Here is a 12,103-nt window from a genome sequence, read left to right as displayed (position 1 = left end):
ATATATCCTCTGCAGTCTCTACTCTTATTATTTGAGAACTAGATTTTTCCTTCCAAGAGTGCTGAAGTGGCCGATAAGATTTATAACTGTCTGGTATTTTTATATTTTATATTAATTATTTAATAATAATAATAATAATAATAATAATAAATTTAGGAGCATTACATCTTGGACGTCCGCATGGATGTATGTATAAAGTAGAAAGCGTGTTTGCGGTGGTCCGAAGAGGACTGAATCTTCCCTATAGGTATCCCTCCGATTTGCCTATGGGATTCTTCATACGGATCCCACGTTTCTGTTGTATTGATTCTTAAAATCTGTTAATATATATGGCTAAATGCCGTCCATGGGACCCACTCCATTCCACGTGGATCAGCCTACCCACGGCCAGTTGGCTTACTTGGATTAAAACAACCATGATAATAATATTAATAATAAAATATCTATATCAAACAAAAAGAACATAAATATATAAAATAAAATGAAAACAATTGCGATAAAATCACAGTGCCGGTCGGAGCGGGTTGTAGCCGGACGAACGCAACCGTCCTTTATTATTTTTATTATTATTATTTTAATAAGTAATTGAAAAAATAGTCTATTCGGGTCATTAAAGATTACGGACCAGTCAGTATCAGAGCGAGGAAGACGATGCCACTACTTGCAAGCATCCATCTACTGTCTAACCTAAGTTTCGTTCCGTGCCATATTAGTCAAACGAAATCATTATTACATTATCTATAGAGAAATGCTTGGGTCCCCATAATATTCCGAGCATTTCTTTTTATATTTTATTTTTATTTAATAATTAAATAAATATTTTTATTGATATTATGAATTTAATTTTTTTTTAAAAACATTTAAGATTATTTTTAAAATATATGAAAAATAAAAAAATTTATACTTGTTTGACCCAAATTGAAATCCCAAGTTTGTGGCTATAGAGCCACTCTCATGTATATCATCATCTATTTTCATTTTCATTTTAAATATTATTGAAAAACTCTATTTCTTATATTTCAATTTTTACCTTGAAATAATTAACCTCGATTCAAAAGAACAGTTCTCGTAATTTTTTTCCATTAATTTTTAAGTTTGTTTATCCATTTTCACAAATGTCAATAAAAAATGTATTTTTTAAAAATATTTTGTTAAAAATATCCTTTTTTTTTTCTACCCACTTTAGCAAAATAGAATACAAAACACTTATAAAAGTTTCTTCAAATAAATTTATATAAATCTCAATGCCAAACATGCCATGAAAAATTGCGAGAGAGATGAATAAACTCTTCCAAAAATAAAATAAAATAAAATAAAGAAAAAGGAAATCGCATACCCAACTATCATTTCGTTACATAACTTAAAGCATATCAATATCAGACTTTGCCACTTTCATAAGTTTTATTATATTATTGGAGGCATTGTCTGTCTTTTCAAGGTGCTTGTCGCTGTCGGAATTGTTCATCAACAAACTCAATTGTTTATTTTGATCATGCCACGCCCCGCGCAGCAAGGCAAAATCAAAATCAATAGAAACAGCTGAATAGAAAGAACAAAAGAAAAATAAAAAGAAAAGATTTGTGAGGTACCAAATAAGAAGCCCCAAAAATTCGGCTAAACAAAGGAAAAGAAGGAGATTTCTAGGCTGCAGACGAGACAATTTAAACAACCAAAAGAACCCAACTCCTTTTTCTCCCTGTGCAGGCATGAATCAATTGAGAAGGGTTCTTGTCAGATGTTCACGTGCTGTAGCCCATGCTTGAGTTATAGTCTGCAAAAATGTTAAGAAAAAGACAATATTAGAAACGACAGATAAAAGGTTAGATTTAAAATATATATTAAAAAAAAAAACAAAAGAAAAATCAACAAGTTTTTCGAGCAGTTGGAATGGCAATTGCTTGTACAAATATTAAACAAAAAAAAGGTGCAAAAAATGGAGTTGGTGTCAGGGTTTTAAGATTGATATAATAAAATTAAAAATCTGAGGCTACAGTACCATCACAGAGCAATCTGTTAAGATGTACTTCTCCTTTATATAATTGGATAGGTTAAGATAAACTAATTTGTTCGTGATGGGGAAGAGCCAACAGAAAGATTGATAGTTGCATTACTTGCTCGGACAATGGTGCGTCAGTATCCATGGTATGCGTCGCCACTTTTCCCGCAATAACACTGGCCTCTGTTTCGAGTATAATCCTGCCAAAATCACCTTAATAAAATAACACATTCCTTGTCCACAGACCAAAAAACAAACCGAGACAACAAATTAGCAGCTAAAATCATCAATAGAGAAGGAAGCATGGTGGTGGATGTTGTGAATTCCACTGACAGAATTTTGATTCAACAACAATAATTAATGTTTCAGTATGGCATAATAAATTATTCCTATCTCATACCCGTATCCATTTTGATCTACCAGACCGATCTCTGGTTCATTATTTTATTTTGGCGGTACTGATCTCAACTACATTATTGGATGGTTGGAACAACAAACGTGCAGAGATTGATCAGGTGACTATAAGCCAAGTATTGAAATAAAAAGAACTTGTTACCCTCCATCAACAATATCGTCTAGGCATAAAAGAATGAGATCCAGGTTCTCAAGTGCCTCCCTTTTGTCAACATTGTTCCTACAACGTAAACATGCAAGAAAACATGAGATGGAAGCATAAGTCAAAGAATCTCTACTTTACCAAAATCAAGAAACTAGTTCAAAATTTCAGGTAAACAATACCTCAAGAGAAGGGCAACTGCATCAAAAAACCCCTGAAGAACTGTAGCTAAGATGAGTTCATTTTCATCATCACCTCCAGCCACAAAGAAGTGCAGGTCCTGGGCGAACTTGTAAATTAGAATGTTGTTCTCGAACAGAGATATATCCGCTGCAGATGATAGTATAGCAGCATATTCAGCTCTCATGATGTAACATGCCATGCCACACATATACCGGGCTTCACAACAATATAAGTGGAGAGAGTCTAAGGAGAGAGGTGATATTTTGTTCCTATCTTGTGCCAGCTAAAGGAGACAATTTATGGTCAAGCAAAATTGATGAAGAGGTGATATATTATAGCCACTGCAACCGAAGGCACGTGTTTTTTGCTATTTTAACCTTTATTTTCAAAAAAATACGCATTAAAGTGGCTTCAATCTCAAATCACTAACCTATCATGCTGATGAAAAGTTGATTTATCACTAGTTCAGAGAATTGGTGCAATAAGAATTAAAATACCACAGTCTGTGTTATAATTTTTAAGTGGCAGTTGTATAGCGCCAACTGCTGTCAGTACACAAATATCATGAAGAAAATAATGAAAGCAATGGACCACAATGCCCATGCAAGTTAGGGACGTTTTTTAGTTCAATGAGAAAACTGCTAATCACTATTTAGCCAAGGCTATTTAATTAATGACCAAATGGCTGCACCCTATGTAGAGCATACAATCCCAACTAATTGCAAGATGCCATGGCTTTAAATTCAACAAATATGACTTCTGAGATTTAAGACAACTAAGCAAAATCTTGTGATAAGAGTGACAGATTTAGCACGAAGAAGTATGTATTGCCACAGTAGAGAACTGAACTTGTTATAGGGCTCAATATAACACAGTGAGCATGATTCTACAGGCAATACACTCTTATTCTAGTTTTACATTGATGTGAGGCACTTTTTTTTAATAAATTTGTAAGTAGAAGCGTTCAGATTTAGTTCAAAGATAAAATTTGCTTCCGAATTAATCACTAGAAAACAGATTTTACTATGACAGAGTAGCAAGCAATTGGAAGTCAAAAACAATACAAATGAGAGTGTGCATGCCTACACACAAGTTAATTGGCCTCGTTTTTTTCTTTGACAAGGAGAGTTCTGCACTACAGATCCTCAGCAAAATTTCCTAACCTTCGGGCCATGATAATTGTACAAACCATGTTCTAATCTTAAAGGTGTTAGTTATGTAATTGCAGCATACCTTCTACCCGAGCATTAGACTTCAAAGTCTTGGTAAATACAGTTTTTTCAAAAGCTAACTTTGAACTATTTGTTGGCCAATCATTTGAGTAATACTTGACTGCGACACGGTTTCCTTCAGAATCAAGAAGAAGAATGCACTTTACGGAAGGGCATGATTCCTATGAACCACAGAAACAGCTAGATTAATGAATAAAATATAACTCTTAATTGGGAGAGGCATGCACACAACTGGACAAACAACCCCCCCCCCCCCCCCCCCCCAACCAAAAAAAAAAAAGGCGGAAAAATTAAAAAGAACAAAAACAAAACTACAACCAGCAACCCTTAAGGCAATTCAACTCATTGAGGTAATCTCACGGATCAATTCACAATCCATCAGAGTAAGAGATTGTATCACCATCTCTATCTTGAACATTATCCTTCCTAATTTGTGTCAGTATGCTGTAAGGCCAAGTGGTAGCAATTGAGAACCCACGACCTTGGATGCATGCAATTGGCCAGGAAGGCAAACCAACCGTATGACTTGTGCAGTTAAGTTGCAGACAACAATTGGGTAACCGATCACCATTCCCAGCAACTCTGGTGTTACCGACATTGCGTCGAACGGGCCAGTATCACATATACTATCGCAGGTGCTTCATGTGGTCCACCTGGTACACCCGAAAGTGATTCCCATCATCCAATTACTCCTTCCCAATTTGCACAAATTATACAACCCGACCTAAATGAAAGAACATCATTTTCTACCAGTCCCAAAGCGTTCTAATAACGGTCATCAAACTCTATATTACTCAAAATCCGAATGGCTAACATTTCCAATGTCTACAAATTGAGCTCTTTGTTGAGTTAATATAGCAAGCGTTCAATAATGTCAAATAAATTCGTATATCACATGGATCTAACAAATGAAAAGTTAAAATGCCAAGAAACTAGTTGTGCCCAACAAAACAAACCAATGAAGCACATAAAATTCACAGTACTTTTAAGGATCTATCACGATGAATTTATTAGGGGCTCAAACTTTCAATTTGTTTCTGTATTTTCTCGGTAACCAAGTAAAGATTAAAAATCAAAATTTCGCATTAATCTGATATTTGAGTTTGAATATTCAAAAAGAGCTTAAGTTGAGGAATTACGTTGATTCGTTATCACGTGAGAAATAAGGGACTTACGCGAGCCATAGGTGAAGACGCGAGGTCTACTTCAATTTTCAGAACGTTTGGGTGAATGAAACGACTCGAGACTCGAGGACGTTAGCAGAACTGATACTGTTACACACACGCACACACACATATATATAGATTGATTACGTGTAGAATACTGTATAAAGGACACTCCAAATTTTTTGAAAAATAATTTTTTATTCAAATTTAAGTTTTTTTTTAGAATCTTAAATAAAAGAGATAAACTCTTCTTAATGTTATAATATTTATTGTTATAATTTATGTATATATTTTTGTTACATCAGAAGGCATCTATTATTTTTTTCTAGATATGATATTTTGTGTTGTGCTTGTAGAATACACAAGCGCTCTGTAATTTTTTTAAAAGTAAATAAATATAAGATTTATATAAAAAATTAATTTTTTAATAATAAATTTTACTCTTTTTTTAAATGATTACACGATACTTAAATACTCTACAATTATATATAATATTACTCTTTTTTTCTAATGATTTTGACGTCACTCTTTATCACTTAATAAAGGTTGGCCAACGAGTTCAATTTTGTCAAATAGTTTTTTCATTTAAATTATATACAAAATTATTTGCAGGTGAACCTGATTAAAAATAATAAATTTAAAATAAAACATAAACTTCTTCATATACTTGTTCATATTATCATGGACATTGTTTGGATTGTGAACTCAACTCATCTCAATTCATTTTATCTATCTAATCATAATAATTTTATAAATTTTTAAATAAAATATAATAAAAAATTTAATTTTTTTAAATTTTAAAATAAAAATAAAATTCTAACAATATTTTATCTAACTTTTAACTTTCATTTCAATTTTTCTCATTTCAATTCAGTATTCAAACCTCCCAGAATCTTAACACTTCATCTAGAAACCTTGGCAACCCATCCCCTTCTAAAAAGGGAAAAAAAAAATAATAATAAAGAAAGGCCTATTGATTAGATATTGATTATTTATAATTATTAGTTTTAAAAATATATTATTTTTCGTCTTAATTAAGTGATTAATATATGACATAAGTTTGAAATGTCACATTCACGAATATAACGACGGATAAATTTAACAGAAATGAATTTTGCAGTCAGCAAATACAGTCGACGTGCAGTCACTTTAAAAAAAGTGAATTAATATGAAATTTATATGAAAAAAAAAAATTATTTTTATAACTTTTTTTTATTCATTCCGTACAACCATGAAAAAAATAATATTTTTTTTTTATTTATTCCGTATAGCCATTTGCATCCCGACTGCATCTAGCAAAGCCCTAAATTTAATCATCCTTAAACAACAATCGACGGCATTGCCATTACGCACCCCCAGTCAATCGGAGTGAAGAATCCGGTGAATCATCACGTATCCCAATATAAACTCTTTTGGCTCCCATCATCACAGATGCAGACTTCCAATATTGATTTCGTCTTCTGCTTTTAATCATGTAACTTTGACTCACTTGTTTCTAACAATGTACCACTCATCATTTCCTTAAGAGGGAACAAAAATAGCTGCTAATTTAGGACTGCATTCACATATTGCCCTCAGCCCCGAATTTGTTCCATACCAATATGAAGACGACTCTGTTTTGGGCTGGTAGATGTAAGCATACCATGTTTCAATATGCAAGAATACAAGAAGAGAGGATTGAAAATCAAATCTAATTTCACAAGAAACAATGAACATTTTTCCCGTGCCCGTTTCTAATTTCAAAGTCCGCACTAAAATCAAACAGTCTTCCAATTGCTCTCTGACAATCACGAGAACAAAGAGTATGATGAATCATCCATCTATCGTCGCCGCTTTTGCCTAACCATTGGAAATTGGAGAGGCAAAGGAAGGGTAAACAAAATCAAGTTGTTCTGCCGCGAGAGCTTGCAACCCAAATGCTCATAATGCACCCTCAATTTTATTGAACTCGTTCTCAGATCCTTTGCAATATCAGATGGGTCGGTTCGAAATTCATCAGCATATAGAGTGAGTACCAAGACATAACTGATGAGAAGATCATTTTTCTCGGCTGACAACCTTTTTGACACTGGAGAGAACATGGTTGAGAACTTCTGGAACAGAATACTTGGAATTTTGTGGCCCTTTGCAGAGGAAACACCATCCATGGAATGCTGGTCTTTGAACTTAATTAGATGAGTGACGTATGAGAATATGCAAGAAAGTGTTCTCTTCTCCACCTCATCCTGTAAACAATTGGATGAAGACATCATGAGATTATTAAGATGTAGCTTTTGACCCCAAAAAGAATTTAAAAGAAAGAGGACAAAAATTATATAAGCAGGTGTACATCACAACTCAAATTAGAAAGAAATCACAACATATCTTGAACCCAAGGCCTCATCCTCCATTCCACTCAAGAGGATGTGCCATATCATAGTTTGGCTTAAAGAACAACCAGTTGTGCAGCATAAATAAACCATGGTTTGTAATTATCCACCCCTGTTCACCCCCCAGAAGTAGATGAGCCTGCAACATCTGACATAATGGCTAACTTTGACAAATGAATCTAAAGCTAGAAAACAACTTTGCAAAGTGAAAGCAAGGATTGCAAAAAAGAAAATTCCAAATGTCATGGAGTCCGAAGTATCAATAGAGAGAGAAAATATATTAACATATTCCCCCTTCTGGATTTTCACAAAAAATGTGATTGGTATTTAAATATTTTAAGCTGCAAAATAGAGTCCAAGAAACCAGATCGCCTAGATGTTGGACTCGTATTAATGGAAAGGTCTTCTCTTCGCTGTCCAATGATACATTTTTTTTTTTTGGGCTTAAATTCATTGTTTAAATCTTTCAACGTCAAAGTTGTGAATTTTGATAGAATATCAAATACTATATGGAAATGATTGGCATTATCTGAAACCAGATAAAAGATCAAATGCCCTTGGTTTGAAAATATAGCACTCAAAACAAAAATATTATAGCTCCACGCAATAACAATTTAAAGTCCAAAGAAGTGGATCTTCACCCATTGAGTTATTAGAGAAGAGGAAAAACACAAAGGCTTACTTATATCCCATACCTGAATCTCCTGCAATTTATGGATTCTATTGTAGACAAAGGTTGGGTAAGTATCAGAGGCTACTTCTGCTCCTATTTGCAAAAGCTCAAAAATATCTTCAAGGAAACCCCATTCTCCCTTAAGGATGATCTTGTCTAGAGGATAAGCCTCCTGGGGCGAAGTGGCAGAAGCATCATATGGGGGAACATTGCGGGCAATATGGGCATCAGTACTTTCAAGAGCCTCCTTGTTTATCTTTACTTCTTTGATTTTCCCATCCAGCTCCTTTTGGGAATTGGGATCATCTTCTTGGTTCAAAGCGTGCTTCTTTTTTGCCTGCCATACATGAAAAGTTAAAGTAAACTGCTAAGTGCAAATGCTAACCATAAAACTCAACCCTACTTAATTCTACAAAGTGTTATATCCAAGCCTCCATAAAGCCCCATCTAGGGCAAGGGCTTCTAATAATTTACTTGAACAATGAAAGAGCATGCCTTTTCTTTATTTGTAAAGATTAAAAGGAACCCATAATGCGTTAGAACACCAGAGGGGGTTGGGGATTCGCTTACCTCCTTTATTGACTTCTTTGTTCCATAAAGATTAGTAAGCTCTCTCATTTTGTATACCCTCTGTTGTGCAGAAAGCTCTTCCTTCACTGTGCTTTCAGGTTCCTCATCAGCAACGTCTAACCCTCTGACTTTAGGTTCTAATCTAAATATCTAATAAAATTTTAAGAGTCCATTTTCATTAGGAGCTTCATGGCATCAATAAATAACTAAGCAGTAAAGGAAGTATATAAGTCAATTCTCATCCCAATCATTAGGCAAATCAACAACCCATAATAAGCAAATTTCCCACCCTCTTACAGCAACTGAACAAAGATAAAATCTCAACCTTATAAAAAAAATAATAATAAAAAAAAAGAGCTTAATATTCAACATATTTTTTTTCTTTTTATAAGTAATAAAAAACTTTATTCCCAAGATTAGGCAAAGCCCAAGTACACGGGACGTATACAAAGGACTTAATGTTCAACATTTCATAAGCAGCAACTAAACAAAGAGCATCAACATTTCATAAAAAGCTTAATGACATCTCCACATCAGTAACTAAACAACAGGTACCAAAATCTCATACTTCCACATCAACAAAGAGCAAATAAATAAAACTTCCACAACTTCTCCGCGGCCAAACAGTAAAAAATTAAAATTTGCACACATTCTAGGCATTACCAAACAGAAAATTCACCTTGCCACAAGCAACAGGCGCAATCTTCAAGCTCTGGGTCTCTTTGTCAAACACCCCAAGTGCGTACCTACACTGCTGTCCAGCCATGGCCTCGCCGGAATAGTTGGTCCCAACGAAATCCACATTGGACCTAGTTGGGCTCACCACGAGCTGGAACCTCTTGGGCCACTTCTGGCTCCGATAAACCGTAACACTAGGCGACTCAGTTTCCAGAGAATTATTCCTATCGTAATTTTTGCTGGGGTCGTAACCGGAGGGGAAGTAGCCAACAAAAGGTGATGCCTTTTGTGGGTCTTCATGGATGACTTGAACTTGCGCTTGGACCGTTGGCGATGGTGGTGGCGATGCTGGTCGCTCGCGATGCTTCTTTTTCTTTTTCTTTTTTGGGATGTCATTGTTTGCGGCTAGGTGGGATTCTTCTGGGTCTGCGTTCATTGGGGGAGGACAAAGGATTTAGGCCTTCAGAGTTTTTGTGGGTCGGTTGATGGTTCTCAGGATATTTCTTTCCCTGGTGAGCTTAGTCCGCCGCAGTGAACAGAAATCCTTTAACCTAATGTTTTTGGGGGCTCTTGTGATCTCTTTTCAAAGCAGGAGCAAGACGCCGAACGAAAACCGCGCAGAGAGAGGAAAAAAAAAAAAAACAATTAGCAGTATATTAAATTTTCGAATCTTTGCATTCATCATTTTTATATATCATATATTATATATAATTTTTTATTTTTTTATTTTTTCTCTAATCAAATATATAATGTACAGATAATGAGTAAAATGATTTAATTAATTTAAGAATAATAAAACCGCAAAATGACAAAAACTTTTAAAAAAGTTTAAAAAAATATGATGAGTAGAATGATGAGCATTAAAACCCTAAATTTTCATATAAACTAATTAAAAAAATCATTCATAAACGCAAAAAAGCTTAAAATGTAACTTCTTTCAATCAGATTTCTAAATATATAAAAATAAAATTCAAAAAATAAAATTTTCTAGAAAAATATTTTTGTAGTAACTCTAATGCTTCATGCTTGCAAAACTGGGACAGGATAGCAATGGGGCACCAAATCAATCGTGTCTATTTAGAAACTTCTCAATCAGGACAGATAATGCTGCAAAGCCAACACAACTGAGTCACTGACGCACGCCGCTTTGGTAAGAATACAAGGGAAGTAAAAAGGCAGAACACACAGAGTATAACAATGACACAGTAAGAGGGCTAAGAACTACAATTTGTTGGATGAGTGTGAGGCAGTAAAACCACGGTATAGAAATATGATTGAGGATCTATTACAGAATCCAGCCTCACTCTACAACACCATACATCGACTGTAAAGTTCATAGAAAAGACACAATGGAGAGAGAGCATAGAATGAACAAAGAGGTCCATACTATACATGTCTACTCTGGAAATAGGAACTGGAAGTGTGTATGACTTTTAAAGCAGTTTGGCGTTGGAGTTAGCCCTAAGTTGCTAACATGATCGAGAGATTGAGAAACTTAATTAATTGCAAAAGTCTCTCTTAGCCAGAAAGGGGCATGATCACATGGGAATTAATCCAATAATGGAGGAAGCAAATGAGACATTAAGAATAATTTTTTTCAGAAGTAAGATAACCCACCTACGTATAAAATGATATTACAAATTACAAATAATAATAACAATAATAATAAAGAATGCCATAACAGTCTCCAAGTCCAAAACTCCATGTTTCCACAACTTTACTGCAAAAACATAGCAAACAAATAATAGATGTCTCAGTTTAAAATTTTGTTTTATGCTAACGAAAATAACTAATATAGTGGCATATTCTTCTCACCTCATTCATCTACATTTGATGTAAACCTTGTATTCGATGCCTCCATAGAATTTTCAACCTCCCCAACAAATTCTATTCATAAAAGATAAAAACAAAAAAAATTATATAAATTTACATTAACATATAAATCAATGAATCATTAAAAGATATAAAAGAAAATAAATTTGTTACATACCCATATCCAGCTGCTTCTCAAAATCCTCCACCTCATCCATTAAATTCCTAAGGCTAATTGGAGTAGAAGAAAAATGAAGCCAATTATGTGCACAAATGAGGCCTTCTACCATCATCGGAGATAAACTACTTCGAAAATGATCGAGTACACAACCCACCGTACTAAATGCAGATTCAGAGGCCACTGTAGATACCAGTATTGCAAGAACATCGCGTGCAACTTTTGAATGTACATGATATCTACCTGAATTAACCTTCCACCAATTTAGAATGTCAAAACTCGCATCTTGCTCCTCACAACGTTCAGCTAGGTATCTATCAATCTCTTATTTGCTTTCCAAAGCGTTTTTCAATTGTAACCATTGCTTAAATCGCAATATCTATGCATCCCTATCATCAAGTCTATCAATTGTAGGATTTACATCTTTATGTCGGGGACTTGTGTGCTGTTGTTGTTGACTAGAACCGTTCCCTTCTTCATTTTCAATATATGTATCATACATGCGGGTTAAAGCATTTTTCACCTTCAAACTTAAATTAATTGCTTTTGTTGGATCATGGACATACATTGGTTCTAATAAAAATTCAAGAAATCGCATCTTGTACCAAGGATCAAGAATCTACCCAACATCCAACAACATATTCATATTATCCATGTTGTCCCAATATTTGTCAAAATTTTTCCTCATAT

At 34.3% G+C, this 12,103-nt stretch overlaps 2 protein-coding genes across 2 annotated transcripts; both read right to left on the bottom strand.

Moving 5' to 3' along the window:
• Positions 1–1,337: 1,337 nt before the first annotated feature.
• Positions 1,338–5,270, bottom strand: LOC122281087 (coatomer subunit zeta-2-like). The gene is made up of 6 exons (XM_043092350.1): positions 5,143–5,270; positions 3,969–4,128; positions 2,735–2,882; positions 2,553–2,630; positions 2,112–2,196; positions 1,338–1,771 (listed from the first exon to the last, which is right to left on the bottom strand). The coding sequence occupies exons 1-6, from the start codon at positions 5,149–5,151 to the stop codon at positions 1,712–1,714; spliced, it is 540 nt and encodes a 179-aa protein (XP_042948284.1). The 5' UTR covers positions 5,152–5,270; the 3' UTR covers positions 1,338–1,711.
• Positions 5,271–6,671: 1,401 nt separating this feature from the next.
• Positions 6,672–10,070, bottom strand: LOC122281083 (DNA-directed RNA polymerase I subunit rpa49-like). Its single transcript, XM_043092339.1, has 4 exons — positions 9,425–10,070; positions 8,746–8,895; positions 8,198–8,512; positions 6,672–7,358 (listed from the first exon to the last, which is right to left on the bottom strand). Exons 1-4 carry the CDS (start codon positions 9,857–9,859, stop codon positions 6,954–6,956), a joined length of 1,305 nt encoding a protein of 434 aa, XP_042948273.1. The 5' UTR covers positions 9,860–10,070; the 3' UTR covers positions 6,672–6,953.
• Positions 10,071–12,103: the final 2,033 nt, after the last annotated feature.

This window comes from Carya illinoinensis, chromosome 1 (assembly GCF_018687715.1).
Source record: "Carya illinoinensis cultivar Pawnee chromosome 1, C.illinoinensisPawnee_v1, whole genome shotgun sequence".
NCBI lineage: Eukaryota > Viridiplantae > Streptophyta > Magnoliopsida > Fagales > Juglandaceae > Carya > Carya illinoinensis.
This window is presented reverse-complemented; position numbering and strand designations above follow the sequence as displayed.